This window comes from Humulus lupulus, chromosome 8 (assembly GCF_963169125.1).
Source record: "Humulus lupulus chromosome 8, drHumLupu1.1, whole genome shotgun sequence".
In the NCBI taxonomy this organism is placed as follows: domain Eukaryota; kingdom Viridiplantae; phylum Streptophyta; class Magnoliopsida; order Rosales; family Cannabaceae; genus Humulus; species Humulus lupulus.
The window spans coordinates 51840508-51864203 of record NC_084800.1 but is presented as its reverse complement, the minus strand read 5'-3'; the positions used below and the strand labels follow the sequence as shown (position 1 = coordinate 51864203).

The following is a 23696-nucleotide window of genomic DNA, read 5'->3' as shown; positions in this document are numbered from 1 at the left end:
TTATTATACAGCCTACTGAGGCAACCTAATGTCCTTCCACATATGCCAAATACATCACCCACACTATTCAGCCACAAAATGACAACTTCAACATTTTTTTTTTACATTTCATGTCACATCTACAAACTTTCATGATCTGTCTTCCTCTTCATCACCTTATTTCCCCAATTTTTCATCCTCCACACAAAACCGCCACCACTTATTGTAACGCCCTACTACCCCGGGACCGTTACACTGTGTATTTTAAATAGTGCTAAACTCGCTAAACGAGTCATTTGGCCATAATCGCGTAACTAAATATGATTAACGATTTAGGGTTAAAATTTGTTTGCCAAAGATACAAACATTTCACCAAAACGTTTACTGTATACATGGGATCCCAAAATACATTTAAAAGGTTAACTACAATAAACGAGTTACAACCTGCCGACCTAAGCGACAAAATAGGGTTTGACCCTAGTTCCTTTTTAAACCATCGACTGTGGTGGTCGACCAGCCGCATATGTACACATCGTTACCTAAGCTCTCCAACTTAAGGATGGTCTAGCTTTCTTTTACCTTTACATGCACCACATAGCACCCGTGAGCCGAGGCTCAGTAAGAAAACTTAAACATGCTCATAAGTAGTTAACAGCAAATATCCAAATCATAACAAGCATGCCTAGCAATAATAACCCTACTCATGCATGCATACCAGTCATATAAATGACTACAGTGTCATATGGGACCAATTTCCCTAGATAATTGATCAATGAATCATATCGCGCCCAATGCCCAAAATACATGATTATGGAATCATACTGGCTCAACGCCCTAGGATATGGGACTAATGAGTCACCCTGGGGCCCTTGGCCCTGTCCTCTATATAACCAGCCTTGGAACCCTGACACTTTAGTTTTCTTTGACCCATAGGTCGGTCAAGCATATGATGCACTCCTGGTTAGACTAAACTATATGGACTAGCGCTCCACGCTATTGACATGCTTGACTAATAAGTCAATGCCTTACGACCAGCACTCCGTTGCATTAATGTCGTCCTTGACTAATAAGTCAATACTTTACGACTAGCACTCACCGTGCTAATGTCGTCCTTGACTAATAAGTTAATGCTAGGATATGGGACTAATAAGTAACCAAGGGTCTCTTAACCCTATCCTCTGTATAAGCGTACCCGGCGCTGACCAGCACTCCACATACGAATGCCATCCTTGACAAATAAGCCAATGTTTTATGACTAGCACTCACCATGCTAATGTCGTCCTTGACTAGTAAGTCAATGCTAGGATATGGGACTAATAAGTCACCCCGGGCCCCATTACCCTATCCTCTGTATAACCAGCTTTGGAGCTGATCCAGCGTACCTGGTGCTGAGTTTTCCCCCACCAATAGAACGGTCAAGCGTATGATGCGCTCCTGGTTAAGCATAACCATAACGACCAGCGCGCAACGTGCTATTGCCGCCCTTGACTAATAAGTCAAGTCTTTCTCAATAAGATAATGCAAACATGCATTCATATGTCAAATATCCAGATATAAATAATTCAGCATGCTTAATCAACAATCATAAGCATAATCATAATCATGCACATACTGTAACGCCTTAAACTTCAGGGATCGTTACGGTGTGCTTTGTAAACAGTGCTAAACTCGTTAATCGAGTCATTTGGCCAAAATCGTGTAACTAAGTATGATTAGCGGTTTAGGGATTAAAAATTTTTTTGTTAAGATATAATGTTTCATTAGAAAGTTTATTATATACATTGGGATCCCAAAAATATAATTTAAAAGTCTATTACAAGAAAATATTTACAACTAGCCGATCTAAGCAGCAAAACAGGGTTTAACCCTAGTTCCTCTTTCAACCCTCGACTGTAGCGATCAAGCAGCCGCATATGTACACATCGTCACCTAAGCTCTCCAACTCAAGGATGATCCAGCTTTCTTTTGCCTTTACATGCACCCCATAGCAACCATGAGTCGAAGCCCAGCAAGAAAACTCAATATGCTCATGAACAGTTATAACATGTCATCAAATCATAAGGCACACGCCTAGCAAATATAGCCTTATTCAAGCAGGCAAATGAGTTCACGTAATGTTGAGTATAACACATCAACCGATGATCATAATAATCATCCAGGGCTTTTAGCCCAAAATAGAAGAGTGACAGTTGTAATAGTCACTAAGGTGGGTTTATTCCCAATAGCCATGTGACGATAGGGTCACCGGGGCTTTATAGACAAGTGAACCTTTCACTAGCTTGAACTGGATAGGTGCATGATGACTAGTCACCAACATAACTTTCCTCATGACCATAGAGTCATAACCATGGAGTACTGCTCCCCAGCCATGTGACATACTGTCACCTAGGCCTTTGGCCCTGGCTCTGAGTAACTAGCTTAGACTAGTCAAGCACTTATAAGATTCATCGACCTTAGGGTCGGTCAATTGTTAATGCCTTAGGGTCATTCAATGCTGATATCGATTAGATCTAATCTTTTATCGGCCCTGCATTCATGACACTTATGCCATTTTCGGCTCTTAGGTCAGTGATGCATGACCAATGCTGTAACGCCCTACTACCTTAGAGCCGTTACTAAGTGAGTTTAAAATGTGCAATTAACTCGCTAAACGAGGTTTTTAGAACAAAAGTTTGATTAAACAGAAAGTCAAGGCTGTAATATTTAAAAGTACTCTTCTCATTAAAAGTTCCAAGAGTTTAACATTTGGGATCCCAAAATAAGGTTTGTAAAATATTTACAATTCAAAATAGGTTTACAGATGACTAATTATCAAAAACATAGTTTAACACAGCCATTTCTCAAAATGCCCCCAACCAAAGCAGTCGGGCAGGCCAAACATGTACGCGCCGCCCCACGCTCTCTGTACTCATGGCTGGTTGACTTTCTCCTTGCCCTTACCTGCAACACAGAGCACTCGTGAGCCGAAGCACAGCAAGAAAACGCTCATAGCACATAACATATGCATATCATACAACCACTATAGCAGATAACTCACAGATAAACAGACAGTCCATAAGATTTAAACACATATACGGTCATGTCGTCCCAGAAGCGTTACCATAGCCTGGGTTCTCGGTCCACACCGTAAGGATATCCCATGTATCCATTGGGGTCTCACCCTAACCATAAGCACTCCACGTGCTAAGTGATATTTCCGGCCCCACTGCCGTTCTCGGCCTTCGCCGTTCTCGGCCCCTCGCCGTTCTCGGCTCCTTTGCCATTCGTTCTACTATATCCACACATATAGCATACTTAAACAGCATTCAAGCATATAATAATTCAATCAAAGATACACCCTAACAATAATGCAATCTAGGGCCGTGCCCTGCAACAACACTATGGGCCCACGCCCTGCTCTACAGGTGCTACAGTTTTCTTACCTGTATCCCGAGCTTCACAATGCACCAAAGCCACGAGCATGGTCCTCTATCCCCAGCCTCTCCGAAGACCTAGTCACAACACATATAAAACATCATTTAATACTAACCAATCGAAAACCACTTACCAGGACCAATCCCATACTCTCGGGACCTCCAATTTCCCAAAACAACACAACGGAAACATCCCCCGAGCCCCTGGATCAAATGCCCAAAAATGCAAAATTACCCTATCCTGAAAATAGCCTAGCGCTGCGGCGCTGCCCTTAAGGGCTGCAGCGCCCAGTAAGTCAGAGAGTACCCCCAGCCCTGATGCAGCCTCGCGCCGCGGCACCAAGGAACAGGGTCGCAGCGCCCCTTCGCGAACCCAGAAATCTGGGTTTTCCCCTGCATTTTACTCCCAATTCCACCCCAATGCATACCTAAACCCCAAAATCAGTTTAAAACCCCAAATAAACCATTTAACAACCTATAAACATCAACAACAAGCTTAATTACACAATTACACCCAAAATCCACACTTGAGTTTCAAACTTCAGAAACTTAAACCATGGCTTCCAAAACTTAAATGAGAGCTTGAGAGATATAAACCATGCTCCTAAAATCTTAAACCACATCAGATACGAAATTCAAACATGTTAAAAATTCTTACCTCAATCAAGAATTCAGCTTGAATTCTCTTCAATCTCAGCTTCAAGCCACTTTCCCCCTTGATTATCCAAACTGAATTCCATACAAAACCAGCCACAACTCTCTTTCAATTTCATGCTTATTCTCTAAAAACCAGACTTGAAACTTAAACAAAACAGAGACAAATCCTTACCTTTGAATAATCTTGGCTTATGTTCAACTTAATTGCCTTAAACCACCTTGATTCTCCCCCTAGGTCTCCCAACTTCAGCCCCCTTCTTCCTTTCCTCTTTTCTTCTGGTTTTCTTCCAATTTTCAGCAAAAACTGAGTTGCCCAAATGAGAATAACGTGAATGATCTTTCCCTTAGCTGAAGTGATCTAAATCCATGCCAAAAGACCACTTTGCCCTTCCATCTATCTCCCCTTCTAACTAAACCCCAAGGCCCTTTTTGTCATTTCTACTTTCTTACAATTCTACCATTTCTCTCATCTAAACTTGTTACCCTTGCTAATTACCAATGGTTACTCAAGTTACTCAATCACCAATAACCATTAACCACTAATTCTCAACTCAACTTACAAAATTCCCAAAGTACCCCTAGGCTCCTCCCGAGCCGGGTATAAAATCTCGTTGTGACTTTTAAACTAACAGCTCCCTAGGACCGTCTTGGCACGTGCATCACAATAATATCACCACTCACACGTGGTGTTAATCATACAATTCAATTATTACATTTATGCCCTCAGCGGGCTAAGATTACTAATTTACCCCTAACATACAAACGGGGCCCACATGCATATTTATACCACCTAAACATGCATTCTAATCACATATTCATTCAAATTCATATATTATCATGTTAATTCACTTATTGCCCTCCAGGCACGCTAATCAAAGTCCTAAACCTTATTAGTAACTTGGGGTGTTACAAATGCCGTCTCTGACTAGTCAGTGCCATACACAAGTAAGCAATGCTACCAAACATATATCATATGTCAAATATCTTAATACAGGGCATTCAGCGTGCTTACTTAACAATTGCTAGTATAATTAGGACCATGTATAAACACAAAGGCTCAAGCTCTGAACAATCTCATATTCAATATTCATAGCATGCCCTAATCACATGTTTCTCGTGCAACACATGCATCACATTTAATCACTTGACATGCCTCAACAATAACCATGCATGCCACATTTAAACATCCAACATGCATCAAGAATAACCATGCATGTCATATATACACAGGGTGCAGTTTTCTTACCTTTGGTCCAAGCACAGGTTACCAATAAACGAGCCACAAGCACGATCCTTACTCCAAACCTCTAGTGATAACCTAGTCACAACCACAAATGGTGATCCAATGAGTTCAAGTTCTAAAACTAATCCCGGAACCAAAACCTAGCCTCCAAGACATCAAACCCCACCAATCCGGGTAATAGGAATGATCCCGAGGCCTAAAACCAAGTTCCCGATGTCAAAACACCCAAACGGGCTCAACACCCTGCCTGAGCCGCGGCCCTAGAACCTTGAGCCGCGGCCCCCAGCCATCCCAGGAGCAAGGGCCGCGACGCTCCTCACACAGAGCCGCGACGCCCAGCAAGGCCAAAGTGCCTCCACCTGCTTCTACGAACTAGGGCCGCGTCCCCCCACCCAGAACCAGCCATAAACCCAATTTTAACCTTTTAGAACCTCCCAAAAACATACCTAAACACCTCCAAATCCAAAAATCAAAGTTCCCAAACATCCCCATGATCCAAAACCCATAAAACCCAAGCTTCAAATCTAACAAAAACTCATCAAGACACAAAGTCCAATTCAAGCTTAAAAATTTTTAAATTTTAAAACTTGAATTACCTCCAATTGAGTTGTTTTCAACTAAATCCTCCGGCTAATAAGCTTCTAATCTTTCCTAGGATCGCTATGCCTCGATCCTCGCTTGAATCCGAGTCCTAGAACCCAAGTTACCTTTGAAAGTACGATCGGGAGACGAAAAGGGAACTTAGAGGGAGAGAGAACGTTCTTTTTATTTCTTAAAAGGTTACTTCAAGCTTAAGTAGCCTTAAACAAAACCTAACGCTCGGGGTCCCGAAAATACTCCCAGGGGCAAAATAGTCAAAACCTCCAGAATTTCCCCATGGTCTTACTAACTCCCAATTTATCACCAAATATTTATTCCCATTACCCAATAACCTGGTAATGCTCTAAATACCCCTTGACTCACTCCGAGTCAAGAATAAATCTCGTTGTGACTTTCCTAGTAGCTTACCTCCTAGGATCGTCTCGTGCTGGGTAACCCTGGCATAACCAAATAATAATATAGCATCATACACATATCAAATATATGCCAAATATGCCCGAAATGGCCAAAATACGAAAATCCCCCAATTACTCATAAATGAGTTCACATGCATATTGAATACACCTAAACATGCATATTATCATTTAATAACACAATAAATCAATTATGGCCATCCCGGCCTCCTAATCAAGGTCCTAAACCTTATTAGGAAATTTGGGGGATTACAACTATCCCCTCTTTACTGAAATTTCGTCCTCGAAATTTATCTGAACCGCCCGGAATAAGAATTCCGCACAACTGATTCTAGTTTCCCAGGTCGTTCCTTCGACCTCACTATCTCTGTAACATTACCCTAACTCAAGGTACACTTTGTTCCTCTGAACCTTATTCTTTCTGTTCCATATCTGGACTGGCTATTCTTAACCCATGTCCTCAACGTGGAAATACAGAATACGCTGTATATACCTGGCAGTGCCAAAGATAAGGTCGAACCAAAATCAACCTAACCAGTCCTATCTAGGACTCAAACTGTTCTGCTACTCTAGGGCTCAACTTGCTCTTAACTCATCACCTCTTTCCATGGTGATACTTTTTAAAGAAGATATGATCTTCTACCTGGAACTCTATGTTCCTACTTTTCAATTCAGCAAAACTTTTCCATTTACCTGAAAAGTGAGCATCCAAGCTTCACCCACTAATAAACTCCATAGTCCCCTGAACCACCTCAGGATCCAGATATATATTAACTCATTCATCTTATAAGATGTTCTTCCAATAATAATGTAATGGCCCAACTATTTCTAAGACGTTGGACCATTAGATCTACTATACATAGCTACTATTTTGGGAAAGATACATAAGAAATAATATAACTTTATTAAATCTCAAAATATTGTATCAACTACATAATAATAGAAAATATGGCATGGGTACCCATTGTTTAAAACATAAAATATAATTTTAAACTAAAGAAAATTGTTTACAAAACTAAATGCGGAAAAAACATGATTTAAAAGACTAAAAATAAATAACTTTATCTCGATCGGCACGCAGTCCACACATTTCATCCATCCTCAACACACAAGTCAAGCTACCAAGAATCCTTCCGCCTTCCATATTCATTTTCCTGCATCACACTAAAAATAAAGGAATGAGCCTAGTGCCCAGCAAGGAAAACCTACTAAAAACATACATCATATATCATAAGCATAAAACTACATCATAAACATAAATTATAAAACATATAACTATAAAAACATATACCATATATCATAAGCATACACTATAAAACATATGGCTATAAGAACATATACCATATAGGACTACAATATTAATGGCCATTAACTCATTAACATGGCATGCGATAAACCATCTAGGTCCCCTGTCTATGATCTAAGGTAGGTTAGATCACATGGTAGTATATGATAACCCATCTAGGTCCCCTGTCTAATATCTAAGGTAGGGTAAACCATAACTCTAAACTATGAAAATGATAAACTAATCTTGGGGCTTGCTATCTAAGCAAGTCATATGCCCAAGCGACTAAAAACATAATCTTGGGGCTTGTTATCTAAACAAGTCATATGTCCAAGCGACTAAAAACATAATCTTGGGGCTTGTTATCTAAATAAGTCATATGCCCAAGGACTACCAAACATAGCATACATATACTTATTATAGCATAAACATATCATAACATAAACATAGCATAACATATCATACAAACATACAAGATCTATCCTATTTTCCTTACCAAAATACCGGGATGATGAGAACAAAGTCGGGATTTTGGAACACTCCTAAAAACCATTAATAGAGAGGTGAGTTTTCTAAAAGAAAGAGATGAAGAGGAATGAACTAAACCATCGAGAAGATACTTACCAACAAGAAATCTCAATTTCGAAGAACTTAGATGCCTAACCAAGAATAGAGAAGATTGGGTTAGGAATTGAGTAGAGAAAAACTATAAGAACTAACAATACAGAAAAGGAACTAAGAATAGGAATACCTTTGAAATTGTTATGACCGAACTACACCTCGAAACCGAAATACACACTATGAACCTTACTTCCCAAGTGTCTAATAAGCTTAGAATGACAAATCTTATAACCACAACCCAAGTGTTTATCACTCTATAGTCTCACTAGCACCTAGAAGGCTCTGATCAATGCTTGAATAATGAATGAAAAGGCTTGGTGCTAGGTCCTATTTATAGAGTTCTAGGAATAAAAATCTTCTTTTTGGCTTTGAATAAAAATAATGAATTTAATTGAAAATATTTGAATATCCTTCAGCCAAAGGCTTAGGACTTGGTCAACCAAGCTTGATTTAAAAAAAAAAATCAAATAGAATCCTAACTTCTAACTCCCTAAATCTCGTAACTCTAAACTAACCTACAGTAAAATCAACATATCTGGAGCTGTAGGACTCCGATTTCTAATATCTTTATAACGTTAGAAAGCTAATTAAATTATCTACAACGTTTTAGAAATACTATTTTTCAAAATTCATAACATAACTGGGTTAAAAATAGGTCGGAAGTTACAGTACCCTAAAGTTACGAAAAATCTATTTAATTATCTAAATCACAAATAAATAAAATTGTGACAAATGTCAAGCTCCTAACAAATTATGCTAAAGAATAAGTCTTATATTTCCCTTATTTTATCATTAAAATAATAATTCCTTAATAATCATACATATGACAAGTGTCATATTCCTATTGGTTCTATCTAAACATTAGGAATAATCTATGCTCATGACAAATGTCATATTCTTATTAGCTCTATCTAAACCTTAGATTATAATAATTATCATAATAATAACCAGCAATATTAATCAAACCTTATGTTATAATTAATATTCTTAAACTATAGGTTAAACTTATAAAATCCATAACTATTGCTAGGAGTTTCCAACTAAGTCCCGGCTTGAACCAAAATCCACAGTAATAACATACTATAACTACTACTAGCTATTACTATTACTACTACTATCTAACTAGCTAAGTAAAGTTCTTGGACTCTACAAATAATTGGATAACCCTCTCTCTCTTATTTACCATTAGTCTGAGAGTAATAAACTGTACTGAATTATATCTATATACTCATCAACTTCTTAACCCTTCCAAAACCTGGAAGTCACAGTAGAGTCTTCATCTGATAAGATAGACCTTGAGTTTCATGAAGGCGCACTATCCCTCTCACAAAGAGATCTAAATACTGATCAGTTGTACTATTCATCCTTGCTGACAAAAATAAACTCACTTGGACTACTGATCCACAATGACTCAATGCCAACTCATACTGGCCCACTAACTTGGGCAATCTCACCGCGAAACCCATCGCGATGCTATCTTATTTCCATTATAAAATACCCAAAGGCTACCATGGCCTCACTGATTTCTAACACTCTAATATGACCTGCTATCAGGCTAAGAACTTTACCACGCATTCCATTACATCCTTCTCCATTTCAGGCCACCACTATAAAGCTTCCATATCCTGTTGCATTTTCATAATGCCTGAATGAAGAGAATAGAATAATAGCATGAGATTCATCCAGAATCTCCCAATAAATCTCAATGTCCATCGGATTCCAAATCCAACCCTATACCACAATAAATTCATATCTGACACTGTATAATCCTTAGCTAATCTAGCTAAGACTTACTCCTTAATCTTTCTTATACGTGGTTCACTTAATCATCTTTCCTTCTAATCCTTTCCGAAATGATAATTTCAAACATAAAGCTGGCCACCTGGCCCACCAGAAACTCTACTCTAGTTCTAGTCAGATGCTTTAACCAACATGTTGCATAGGCAATCACTTCCCCTGCTAATGAGGTGTCATAACGACCTACTAACTGGTTCTGCTCTGCAAGAAGACTCAGAACTATTTCCCAAGGCACCTGAAATATCTTTACCACCCAAGGACACTCCTGCCCCTAAGGCGTTCCTTAACCTTGGCAAATCTCTGCAGATAAAATACCACAATAGACGATCACAAATCCTTACTCAAATAATCCTTTGAATGTTCTATTCATCTGATTCATAAACACTTGGCATTAAACAAATTCTCAAGACATACTCAGCACTCCAGTGCCCTTATCTGATACAAACACAGTCTTTTATATAACTTCCTCTCTGATCTGTAACTGGTCCTAACCAGATCCAAGATCCACCTTGGAGAACACCATCTTACTCAATAATTGAACCTTTAATTCTTACAACTCCACTGAGCCATTCAATACAGTGCTTAAATCTAATTCCATCCCTGGCACTAATCCAATCACCGTTCTATCTCTTCATATAAAAGAAACCCTGGCAAGTCCCCTGGAAGCACATCCAGAAACTCACAGACTAATCCAGTCTGTTCTGATCTCACTGGCACAATCTAAGTGGTATCCACCATACTAGCTAAGAGTTCTATGCATCTTCCTGCAATAAAACTCTAGCTCTCAATATAGATATCATCAGCATACCAAATCTATGCACAGTGCCAACTGCCCCAAGGCTTTCCACTCTCAAGCCCAAGAGTTACTATCCTTTTCTTGTCGTTTAAAATTGCCCCATAACTACTCAACTAATCCATATCCCAGATCAAACCAAAGCCAGTCATAACCAGCTTTATCATAATCACTGATGAGCCCTTTTCACCACAATCCTACTCATCTCTTAGAATACCAATAGAGTATCACTTTTCACATCACCACATAACCATGTGATCTTCATACATCTTTATGCTTCTATATATGCAACAAACAAAGGGACAACATGGCACCAAAACCAATCAGCATGACTTAGAACTCAGAACTAGAAAATTGACCTACCACTAACCTGCCACCCCGGAGGAACTAGTCTCGGTCTCAGACTCTGACTGCCCCGGAATAAACACTCGAGTTGGAATCGAGTTGTCTACCCCCTTTTGCTCATGCTCTCTTATCCTTGGGCAATTCTTCATGATATGCCCAACCATATCATATGCATAACATGCCCTTGCTCGGCATTCTCCCAGGTGACGCCTTTTACACCGAGTGCATATTGGACGAGTCTTCCAGCTTTCACTCTTGCTTACTCCAATAAGTGGAGATACTGTTATCTGAGCTCCATGCTCCCTAGCACTCTTTTTCTCATCTTTTATACTCTCAACAGCAAGAGCCTTATCCACCACCTGAGCATAGGTAGAGATTTCATGCACCGGGGCAACCCTAATGCCCTGAGCTATTCCAGGATTCAATCCCTGAACAAATTTTTCCTTCCGAGCTACATTTATGGGTACCATATCTAAAGCAAACTTGGCCAACCCATCAAATATGTTAACATACTTGGCTACTGATGCATTTCCCTGAACGAGATTCACAAACTCATTCATCTTAGCAGTCTTAGCTGCGTCACAATAATATCTTTCATTGAACAGCTGCCTAAACTCTTTCCAGTCCATCATAGCTGTGTCTCGTGTCTGGGATACTACCTCCCACCACGTTCGGGCATCATCCCGCAAAACAAATGTTGCACAAGCCACCCTATCGTGACCTACCAGCCTCATACTGTCAAGAATGGAACTGATCATCCCCATCCATTGCTCAGCTCTAAATGGATCTAGGCCTCCCTCGAAGACTGGAGGGTAATACTCTTGGAATCTTCCACAGAGAAATTCCCATCTGTTCTCAACCCTAGGCTGAGCCAAAACTGATGCCACTCTTGGCATAACCAAAGAGGAAGTACCCTCCAACAGATTCCGCTCTTGCTTCAGACAACTGATCTCTTCCTCATGCCTCTGCAATCTTGATTGCAAATCTGTAAGCATCTGCTGAAAATTCATAAGAGCAGATGAAGAACTAATACCCTGGCTGTAACTCCCAGCCTCATTATAACCACCACCAAGCCTCATTAACTGCCTTGGATATAAACATGTTGATTGAATCTGCAGTCAATAACTTGACCCATTAATCATGATGAGCATATCAAGAGCTTTCCCCACGGAAACAATCTTACCACACCACAATCACAAACCACTTGCAGTGCTAAAAACATACCCATGGTATTCATACATCAATCATAATCCCTGCTCTTCCAACATTCACACCATGCCTCCAACTCCAGTATGCAAATATCACAATTATATATTCATGGAGCAGGTAATCACATAATCACATTCATATATATTCACGGAGCATATAATCATATAGTCAAGAGTCAGGCTCTATCAGAATCTCATGTTCCCAATACAATGTGCAGGTAAAGCATTTATATTCTATTTAATCAGTTAAGCACATAACTACAGAAATAGTTACCACTCCCTGAATGAAGCTATCTTCAATGACGAGTGTACATGCCCAGCTTGTCTTCGGGAACCATAAACCTTGGTTCGCTCTGATACCAAGTTGTAACGCCCTAAACTCCAGGGACCATTACGGTGTGCCTTGTAAACAATACTAAACTCGCTAATCGAGTCATTTGGCCAAAATCATGTAACTAAGTATGATTAGCGGTTTAGGGATTAAAATTTTTTTGATTAAGATATAACGTTTCATTAGAAAGTTTATTATATACATTGGGATACCAAAAGTATAATTTAAAAGTCTATTACAAGAAAATATTTACAACTAGCCGATCTAAGCGGCAAAACAGGGTTTAACCCTAGTTCCTCTTTCAACCCTCGGCCGTGGCAGTCGAGCAGCCGCATATGTACACATCGTCACATAAGCTCTCCAACTCAAAGATGGTCCAGCTTTCTTTTGCCTTTACCTGCACCACATAGCACCCGTGAGCCGAAGCCCAGCAAGAAAACTCAATATGCTCATGAACAGTTATAACATGTCATCAAATCATAAGGCACACGCCTAACAATATAGCCCTATTCAAGCAGGCAAATGAGTTCACGTAATGTTGAGTATAACACATCAACCGATCATTATAATAATCATCCAGGGCTTTTAGCCCAAAATAGAAGAGTGACAGTTGTAATAGTCACTAAGGTGGGTTTATTCCCAATAGCCATGTGACGATAGGGTCACCGGGGCTTTATAGACAAGTGAACCTTTCACTAGCTTAAACTGGATAGGTGCATGATGACTAATGACCAACATAACCTTCTTCATGACCATAGAGTCATAACCATGGAGTACTGCTCCCCAGCCATGTGACAAACTGTCACCTAGGCCTTTGGCCCTGGCTCTGAGTAACTAGCTTAGACTAGTCAAGCGCTTATAAGATTCATTGACCTTAGGGTCGGTCCAGCATTAATGCCTTAGGGTCATTCAACGCTGATATCGATTAGATCTAATCTTTTATCGGCCCTGCATTCATGACGCTTATGTTGTTTTCGGCTCTTAGGTCAGTGATGCGTGACCAATGTCGTCCCTGACTAGTCAGTGCCATACACAAGTAAGCAATGCTACCAAACATATATCATATGTCAAATATCCGAATACAGGGCATTCAGCGTGCTTACTTAACAATTGCTAGTATAATTAGGACCATGTATAAACGCAGAGGCTCAAGCTCTGAACAATCTCATATTCAATATTCATAGCATGCCCTAATCACATGTTTCTCGTGCAACACATGCATCACATTTAATCACTTGACATGCCTCAACAATAACCATGCATGCCACATTTAAACATCCAACATGCATCAAGAATAACCATGCATGTCATATATACATAGGGTGCAGTTTTCTTACCTTTGGTCCAAGCACAGGTTACCAATAAACGAGCCACAAGCATGATCCTTACTCCAAACCTCTAGTGATAACCTAGTCACAACCACAAATGGTGATCCAATGAGTTCAAGTTCTAAAACCAATCCCGGAACCAAAATCTAGCCTCCAAGACATCAAACCCCACCAATCCGGGTAATAGGAATGATCCTGAGGCCTAAAACCAAGTTCCCGATGTCAAAACACCCAAACAGGCTCAACACCCTGCCTGAGCCGCGGCCCCCAGCCATCCCAGGAGCAAGGGCCGCGGCGCTCCTCACACAGAGCCGCGACGCCCAGCAAGGCCAAAGTGCCTCCACCTGCTTCTACGAACTAAGGCCGCGGCGCCCAAGAACAGGGTCACGGCCCCCCACCCATAACCAGCCATAAACCTGATTTTAACCTTTTAGAACCACCCAAAAACATACCTAAACACCTCCAAATCCAAAAGTCAAAGTTCTTAAACAGCCCATGATCCAAAACCCATAAAACCCAAGCTTCAAATCTAACAAAAACTCATCAAGACACAAAGTCCAATTCAAGCTTAAAAACTTTAAAATTTTAAAACTTAAAACTTGAATTACCTCCAATTGAGTTGTTTTCAACTAAATCCTCCGGCTAATAAGCTTTTAATCTTTCCTAGGATCACTATGCCTCGATCCTCGCTTGAATCCGAGTCCTAGAACCCAAGTTACCTTCGAAAGTACGATCAGGAGACGAAAAGGGAACTTAGAGGGAGAGAGAACGTACAGAACGTTCTTTTTATTTCTTAAAAGGTTACTTCAAGCTTAAGTAGCCTCAAACAAATCCTAATGCTCAGGATCCCGAAAACACCCCCAGGGGAAAAATAGTCAAAACCTCCAGAATTTCCCCTGGTCTTACTAACTCCCAATATATCACCAAATATTTATTCCCATTACCCAATAACCCGGTAATGCTCGAAATACCCCTTGACTCACTCCGAGTCAAGAATAAATCTCGTTGTGACTTTCCCACTAGCTTACCTCCTAGGATCGTCTCGTGCTGGGTAACCTTGGCATAACCAAATAATAATATAGCACCACACACATATCACATATATTCCAAATATGCCTGAAATGGCCAAAATCCCCCAATTACTCAGAAATGAGTTCACATGCATATTTAATACACCTAAACATGCATATTATCATTTAATAACACAATAAATCAATTATGGCCCTCCCGGCCTCCTAATCAAGGTCATAAACCTTATTAGGAAATTTCGGGCATTACACATACTCAGGCGTTCATGCCCTATTCATGTTCCTATTCAACAAATCGGAATCACAAGCATAATATTAATCATGCACATTTACAGAGACTCAAGCTCTATTCAATTCTATATTCAACATTCTGGTCATGCCATAATCACATGTATCACATATTGGGTGCAGTTTTCTTACCTTTAGTCCAAGCACAAGTTACCAATAAACGACCCTTGAGCACGATCCTGTTTCTGAGCCCCTAGCGATAACCTAGTCACAACCATGATATAGAATCTCGTCAATGACGAGTAAACATAGGCTTCCGGACCGAGTCCTAGCCCCCAAGACATCAAATCCTACCAAACCGGGTAATAAGGCATTTTGGCCATTTCTTCCCTTTTGGGTCGTGGCCCCAAAAACCTAGGTCGTGGCCTGATCAAGAACAGGGGCTAAACTCCTCTCTGTCTGCATCGTGGGCCGCAGCCTGACAAAAAGGGGCTGCGGCCCAAAGTGCCCCCAACAGACAAAAACCTCTTTTTTTAAGCCTGGGTCGCGACACACAATGAAAGAGCCGCGGGCCAACCACGAACACAGCCAAGAACTCTGTTTTCCCATTACAAATCCTTCCAAAAAAAACCTATCCAAACATACCCAAATCTCAAAAACAAAGTTTCCAATCATCTCAATGGCTCAAAACCATGAAAACTCAAGCTTCAAAACGTTCAAAAACTCCTCAAAACGAAAAATCCAATTTCAGAATTTAAGAAACTTTAGGAAACAGAAACTCGGAAATTCAAAGCTTAAATTATCTTTGTTTACGTTGTTTCTTGCTAAATCTCTCGCCTAATAAGCTTATAATCTTACCTAGAATCGCTATGACTCGATCATTGCTTGAATCCGAGTCCTGAAACTCGAGTTTCCTTCGAAAATGAGAACGGGCGTCAAAAAGAGAACAAGAGAGAGAGAGAGAGAGAACGTATTGAACGTTCTTTTATGTTTCTGGCAAGTTACTTCGAGCTTAAGTAACCTCAAGATAATCCAATTGCTCAGGGTCCCAAAATTGCCTTCGAGGGTAAAATAGTCAAAATTCCCAGAATTTCCTCCTGATCTTCCTAACTCCCAATATATCATCGAATAATCATTCCCATTACCCAATAACCTGGTACTATAATAAATACCCAATATACCCCTTGACTCACACCGAATCAAATATGGGTCCCGTTGTGACTTTCTCACTAGCTTGCTCCCTAGGATCGTCTCGTGCCGAGTAATCTAAATATATCCACATAATAATGTGGTCACACACATGTATCACATATATGCCAATTTGAGGGAGGGGGTGGTTTAGAGGATACAGTTGGCATAGTCTGCTATCTTAGTTTGTTACTTTAGTTAGTTTGGTAGTGTTGTTATTACTTAACTACTTTCTGTGTAACAGTAGTTCATTTGAGCTTAATACCTTTCTGTTGTAAAAGACTTCTCTTCAGTTCTATGTGAGAGTATATAAATAACATTTCATTTCAGCTCAGATCATAACGTGATCTTGAGTCATTCTCTTAATTATTTTCTCTCCTTTATTTCAGAACATTTTGCTCATTTACACTAACTATACTAAACTATTACCTGTTGATAATGAGGAAAAAAATTAAAAAACAAAATCTAAATTTATCAAAATAAAGTAACCTATTTGAAGGATGTTTATATCTTCCTTCGGATTAAAGATACGTGACTAATCACAAATATGGGTTATGTCATTCCACTTGTTTTGAAAACTTTACTAGCTTACTGTTTTTTTTTTCTTTTTTTGAAAGATATATAGATTCCATATTGGATGGCTTATGGGAAATTTCAAACACATTATAAATATATGGTATAAAGCTATAAATTGATGTTTTAAGAAAGGTCCAGAACAAGACAGTCATGGAATGACTAAGCAAATAACAATACTATTGGCCTCAAAACCAACCAAAATGCTTCCATCTGTACTATATATACATGATAAATTGAATTTGTTGTGTCCAACTATAGATTCGAGGTATATCTTGAAATTGGTCACTAAAACAATCATAAAATGAAAACTTTGCAATTCATTTCCTAATATGATTTTCATTTCCAATATTGTTAAAACTTTATGTTTTCAAATATTATCTTTATTGATTTGCATTCTCATCACCACGTGTTTTTGAGTGATTATTTCTTTTTTGAAATTTTCCCGACTCCCTTTGAAACTTACCAAAACAAAACATTAGTACAAAGTGAGTTTTAGGTAACTTAATACGAACGTTTGTGGCCTAAATGACACCTCACTCTCCTTAAAAAATTTCACTTCGCCGGCCTCCCAAAAAAGATCCCGTTTTGTCCAAAAAAAAATCCAACACTATCCAACTCATTTCTTCGAGATTCATTTCAACCCTATCCCTTTTCTAAAAAAAAATTAATACACTACCAAATTTCTCCTTTCTATTAGCAGATTATTAATACATACATTTTCCTCTACACAAACGCACTGGCCTCTCCTTCAACCTAACACACACTCATAGAAGATAATAATGGCTAGTTCGGGCAGTGACGAGGACGGCGAGGGTTTTCTTCCTTGTGCCTGTTGCAAGCACCAAAGGAAGAAATGCAGCCCTAACTGCCAAATGGCTCCATATTTCCCAGCAACGAAATATCAAGAGTACCTAAACGCTCAGAAGATTTTCGGTACGACCAACATTGTGAGGATTGTGAACTCGGTGGAGCCACACAATCGAGTGGCCGCTGCAGACACACTCATGGCTGAGGCCTTGGCCAGGAGGAACGATCCGGTGCGCGGCTGCTACGGTATTATTCGCCACCTCAAACTTCAGGTCGCCCTCCATGAGGCGCAACTCTTGCATGTCAATCGACAACTCGCCTTTTTCAAGGCCCAAGAGGAGAAACATGTACAGAAACAAATGGATCTTGAGAAACTACAGCTTTTCGCCAGTTTAAGTAGCCCTGCTAATGATGGTGCTGGTACAAGTGCTGCTATGAATAATATTGCTCGTCCAAGTCACAGTAATACTGGGTCATCGAGTACTGCTAATCCTGCTGATCTTACTCCGACTTCGACTCATAAACAGATTATTGATCTTGAGAGTCTTGAGTTTGAAGATGAAACTGCTGACCTAGTAAGAACGATATTTAATTATTACTATAATCATTTTTCTTTTATTATTCTTTATTTACATTATTATTTAGTATTAATTATGCTGCTCATTTTTTACCACTAGCTGTTTCTTAAACATTAGCGTTTGTAACGCTAAAACTAATTATAACGTATGTTTTTTATCTATATTTTTAAAAAAGGAATCTATATTATTGGATTTTGCTATGTATACGCTTCTATATTGTTAATTTTATATTTCAAACATTCCATATTAACATAAAAATATACGTTTCATTATTAGTTCTTTACAAGAAACGTATACCGATTTATGTGTTTGGATGTCTTAATTACATGGGTACGTTTATAAGGAGACCTCACAAGAAGCACCAGATTTGAATGCCTTAGCATATGAGACGATTGATCTGCTAAGGAATGCTTTTTCTCAGGATGGGAATAATACTCCTGTGCAACTTTGGCTGAGCCCGGATCCAGGTTTATCTCTTTTTTATTTATTATTAACCACTATAATTTATTTAATATTATGGAGTATATATTGTTCCTAAATATTATGTTAGTTTTGAACATTCATTATCATCTCATAAAAAATAAAAAATAATTCTAAATCTAATAATGATGACAAGTGTGTTATATAATAATAATTAACAAGTGTTAAAATTTATATCCAAACACACCTAAAGGCAACGTATTTATGTCATATAACGGCGGAGCTAAGAGAAAATAAGTAAAGACGGCAGCCTCAAAAAAAAATTAGGGTTTTTACTTTTTTGAACTTTATATATTTTGACCTTATGTTGTGATAAATGACTTTTTGGACCCTATGTTTTATAAAATGATTCAAATATAACCATAAACTCGATTTTGATCAAAGTTTTCTGACCTAAAATTATAAATAATACACCAAACTAACAATTTAGAACAAAAACAAAATCAGTTTGCCTAACAACTGTATTGTTATATTCAATTTTTGCTTCATCAAAATTGAGTTTAGGGATCTAATTTAATCATTTTACAAAACATAGAGTCCAAAAAAAATATAAACCTACAAATTTATTTATAAATTTAGATGCGAATATATATTTATTATATTTTGAAATCCACATTTTTCAATAATATTTCCATTGTACCTTTATTTTTCTCTAATTAATATTTTATTCTTTGTACTAAGTATTTACAATTTTTTTTATTAATTGTGTGAGTTCTCTTAATTTATTATATATATGTTTATTACAAATGCATGCAGTTCTGGCTCCAAGGACAAAGGGAAGAAAGTAATGGAGTAATCAGAAGGAGGAGCTATATATCGATCCGCAAACGAGGAGGAATTTTTATATTTTGTTTGAGATTTTCAATAAAGCTACAACTTTAATTACATACACATAATGGCATTAATTTGATGCTACACTATGTGGCATGGATTTTTCTTTATAAACTTTTGGAATAAAACAACTCCTCGAATTATCTGTTTCATTTCTTTCTCGTTATTATTCAAATCTAGACATATCATTTATTTATTTAAATCTATTCTTTCATACATGAATGAACAGTCAATTTAAATTAATTATAATGTATTAAATTTTAAGGGGTGGTGAAACAACAATAAATATTTTTATTCGCTTCCTTGGTGAGTAATACGTTTGAGAAACAAAATATCATTATATATAAATTTTAATTTTAAGTAGTAGACAAAAAAAAATTAATTAATTAACAAACAAAATGAATATAAATTATAATTCTGAAGTGTGTTATGTATTATTGTGACCAAAATCCGTAATACAAATTTAAGTTACTTATTATCAGTCAAGATCTTCTTAGTTTTGATATTATTTTTAATTTTTTGAGATGTTTCAATCTTTTATTATTATTGTTTTAAATTTTGTCTCCCCTTTTTTATGCATATCTCTCTTGCTTTTTATACATTATTTCTCTTTTCTTACACCTACACTCTCATCTTGAGTAAGTTGTCATTATAATAAGAGTGATAATATGTGCACCAAACATATAATCATACAATATGAATTTTATGTTAAGTCGATCAATAATTATTATATCATATAACTCCTTTGTTCTATTTTTTTGTAAGTTCAAGCGGTAGAGATGCTGTAAATCTGAGTGGTTATAATCTTGTTATACTCTTTTTTGTATTTTGGAATCTCATACACTTGGTTTTTCTTTTATAATATATTTATGGACGGTATGGATTTTATGGTTGTATTTGGACTTTATAGATTTTATGTTTGTATTTTGGATTTTGGAGATTAGGGATTTTATTTTATGAGTTAAAATCAAGTTTCTATAATTGTTTTAAAATTAAGTTTCTAGGGATTAATTTTGTTTCATAATTTTCATATTGATGATAAAACTTGTTAATTTGAACCAAAACAATTGAATATATTTGGCTTTTACAAGTTTCTCTCACTTTATTTTTGTTTAAGAACAAAAGTAAAAGAATTTATCAAAAATTAGCATTTTTGAAAAAATTATAAAAAAAAATTGATCTTCAAAAACAATCAAAGCCCACCAAAGACCTAGATCTCAAAACAGGTCCAACGAGACCTGAAATCCGCATACATCCGACCCGATCAAATCTGAAATTCAAAACCTGAAAATCTTCAAAATACAAGAACCTTGCGGGTGGGTTTGGTATCAAATTTCTACACTTGAAACTTACAAAATCCGAACTTAATACACCAGAAACCTGCAAAGCTGATCCATGTGTACCCCATATTATTTCATAATAATTTTATTGTACACGTTTTATATTATTACAGGTTGGATAGAAGCTAGATAATCTCATCATGCCTAACCGAGCTATTTATCACGTAGGCTCATTATTATTAATCGAAGCCTTATCGTTGTAGATATAACAAGTATCAATGACTCATGTCTTTACGTGAGCGCGGGATGGTTCTGCTGTACTATCTTTCTGTGCGGATGCGGATATTTCTGTCTTTAGCCCAAAGTTTTTGTTGGGCTTACTATCGGGCCCAAACTTAGCTTATATTGTATTGCCTCAATTACCTAGAAAGAACAGCACATAAATATATATATATATACGAATATGACAAAATTCCCTATAATAAACTATATATATTGCACGTTTTTCTACAAAAAATAAAAATAAAAAATAAGGTATGCACGTGTCAATATACTAAAGGCTAAAGCACACAAAAACACAAAACAATAAACTCTATTATATACAATTTTCTATAGTTTCTCTAACACTACTCTTACAGAAACTAACCATGTGGATGAATATATATAATAACAAGTATTAATTAAAAAGACCTACGCTGATGTGGATATGATATTTACGTCCATATTAATTTAATTTCATTGTCGCAATCAATTGATTCCTTTTCATCAGTCAACTTCCTCCACTAATAAACAACAATGAGCCTCTTCATGCATGGAAAAGGAACATTCACAATCACAAGCAATATATAAATATGTCAATATCAAATTTTAAATACTTGTATAATTGTCAGTTTTTATGGGATAATGACTCTGAATGAGGCAAGCTTCTTAAAGCTATTTCTCTTTTCTGCTACGATAAATTTGTTTAATCTCATTCCTTTATTTATTATTAAAGTAATACATAACTAATACTTTCAATATGCTTAAGTACGTATATAATTAAGCAAGTATACTATGAATATATTTCATTGCGATCAAAAAAAGAAAACTAAGCAAGTATACTGCTTCGAAATACTTAATGGGAACACAACGCATTTATATTGTATAATATATGCAATGCAAATCATGTACTATTATTATAACGATGCTTATCGACATGAAAGAAGATAAGATATCTTTGTATATCACTCGCTAGCTTGTATATAAAATTATTCATTTTTCTTACACGCCCATTTAATAATAGATACATATTAATATATGTATAAATATTAAATAATATATGCATGCAAAATTATATAATTGGGTATATATAGGATAAATTATTATCTTAAGTTTATTAACATGATTTACATTATCCCATATGATATATTAAAAGATTTAGTTATACCCATGCAAGTGTATTGACTTATTGGATTAATTTTTCCAATATATTCTCTAATTATATAATCAAACATTGCAAACAATATAATTCAATCAAATATTATCCTTCACCTTGTACACTTAAGATATATATATATATAAATTATAAATATGTACATTTCATGAGTTGACTATAGATTAGCTAGCTAACTGACCGGCCCATCTAACAATTTTGTGACAAGCCTTTGGGCAACATGAAAAGGTAATCAATTTTTAAATGCAAAGGTATTATATTATCTATTATATCTGAGACAATTAAGTCAATGATCAGTGCTCAAAACGAAATAATATGATACATAACATATATATGAGAATGAGTGTTGTACAGTTGAGAAATTAAAATATATAAATAGTATATACTTGTTCATTTATTGGGGATTGGATAAAGTAAAACAATAATGAAATAAATGGATAAAGCTTCGTTCGGCACTATTGTGGGGAGATAAGTAGAATGCAGTCCACCATGTTGTCCCATTAATAAGTAGTATGGTAGCCTAGCCAATACAGAAACTATAGCAGACTAGTAGTTATATACTTAATCATAACATCATAACTTTTAAAATTGTTATTATATTTATATATATATATATAAATTCGATGAGTGACATCAGTCCCTTTATTTATTTGGCATAATCCTCCCATGTGCAAGACATAGTGCTAAATATACACGTATGTCCTTAACGATTTCTAGCTAAAAAACACTTTCGTTTTCAAAAATCACAATTATAAAGCAAACATCTCACTTTTAATTAACCTTTTCCCATGGCTTTAAGTGAGAAAGAAAGAAAAATAAAGCTGTTTGTTTGATTACGGGCTACCCATACACGTCGATATGGCCCATCACTGCTCTCCTCTGTTTGTTTCTCCACAGAACACAATGTTAAATGCATCTATCTTTTTAATATATATTTTAGAGAAATTTTATAGTACACCCAAAAAAGAGTGTACGAATCATAATTTATTTTAAATATGATAGCTTACATTGTATTTAATTTATAGAGCTTGTAAATTTTTAAAAAAATTTAAATAATTCACATTAACCTAAACATGGTTATCCCTGATATTATAAATTATAATGTTTAAAAAAATTGTAGTATGTTACTATATATAAATTTGAATTAACTCTATTTTCTTGTTTCTAAATTTTAATATATAATAACGTAAAAAATCCATAAAAATTGTATGGTTCGATCATTACCTTACCTCTACATTCCATAACCCTACCTAAA

At 36.8% G+C, this 23696-nt stretch overlaps 1 protein-coding gene across 1 annotated transcript; it reads left to right on the top strand.

Annotated features, from left to right (window-relative positions):
* Window positions 1-17812: 17812 nt before the first annotated feature.
* LOC133795390 (LOB domain-containing protein 4-like) lies at window positions 17813-21202 on the top strand. The gene is made up of 3 exons (XM_062232840.1): window positions 17813-18415; window positions 18762-18885; window positions 21183-21202. Exons 1-3 carry the CDS (start codon window positions 17813-17815, stop codon window positions 21200-21202), a joined length of 747 nt encoding a protein of 248 aa, XP_062088824.1.
* The last annotated feature ends 2494 nt before the right edge of the window (window positions 21203-23696 follow it).

Excerpts from the sequence above, each read along its gene's own strand:
- LOC133795390 (XM_062232840.1), top strand. The coding sequence starts at position 17,813 with ATGGCTAGTTCGGGCAGTGACGAGGACGGCGAGGGTTTTCTTCCTTGT. Across the intron at positions 18,416-18,761 it reads AAGATGAAACTGCTGACCTA|GAGACCTCACAAGAAGCACC; the intron begins GTAAGAACGATA and ends TACGTTTATAAG. Across the intron at positions 18,886-21,182 it reads TTGGCTGAGCCCGGATCCAG|GTTGGATAGAAGCTAGATAA; the intron begins GTTTATCTCTTT and ends ATATTATTACAG.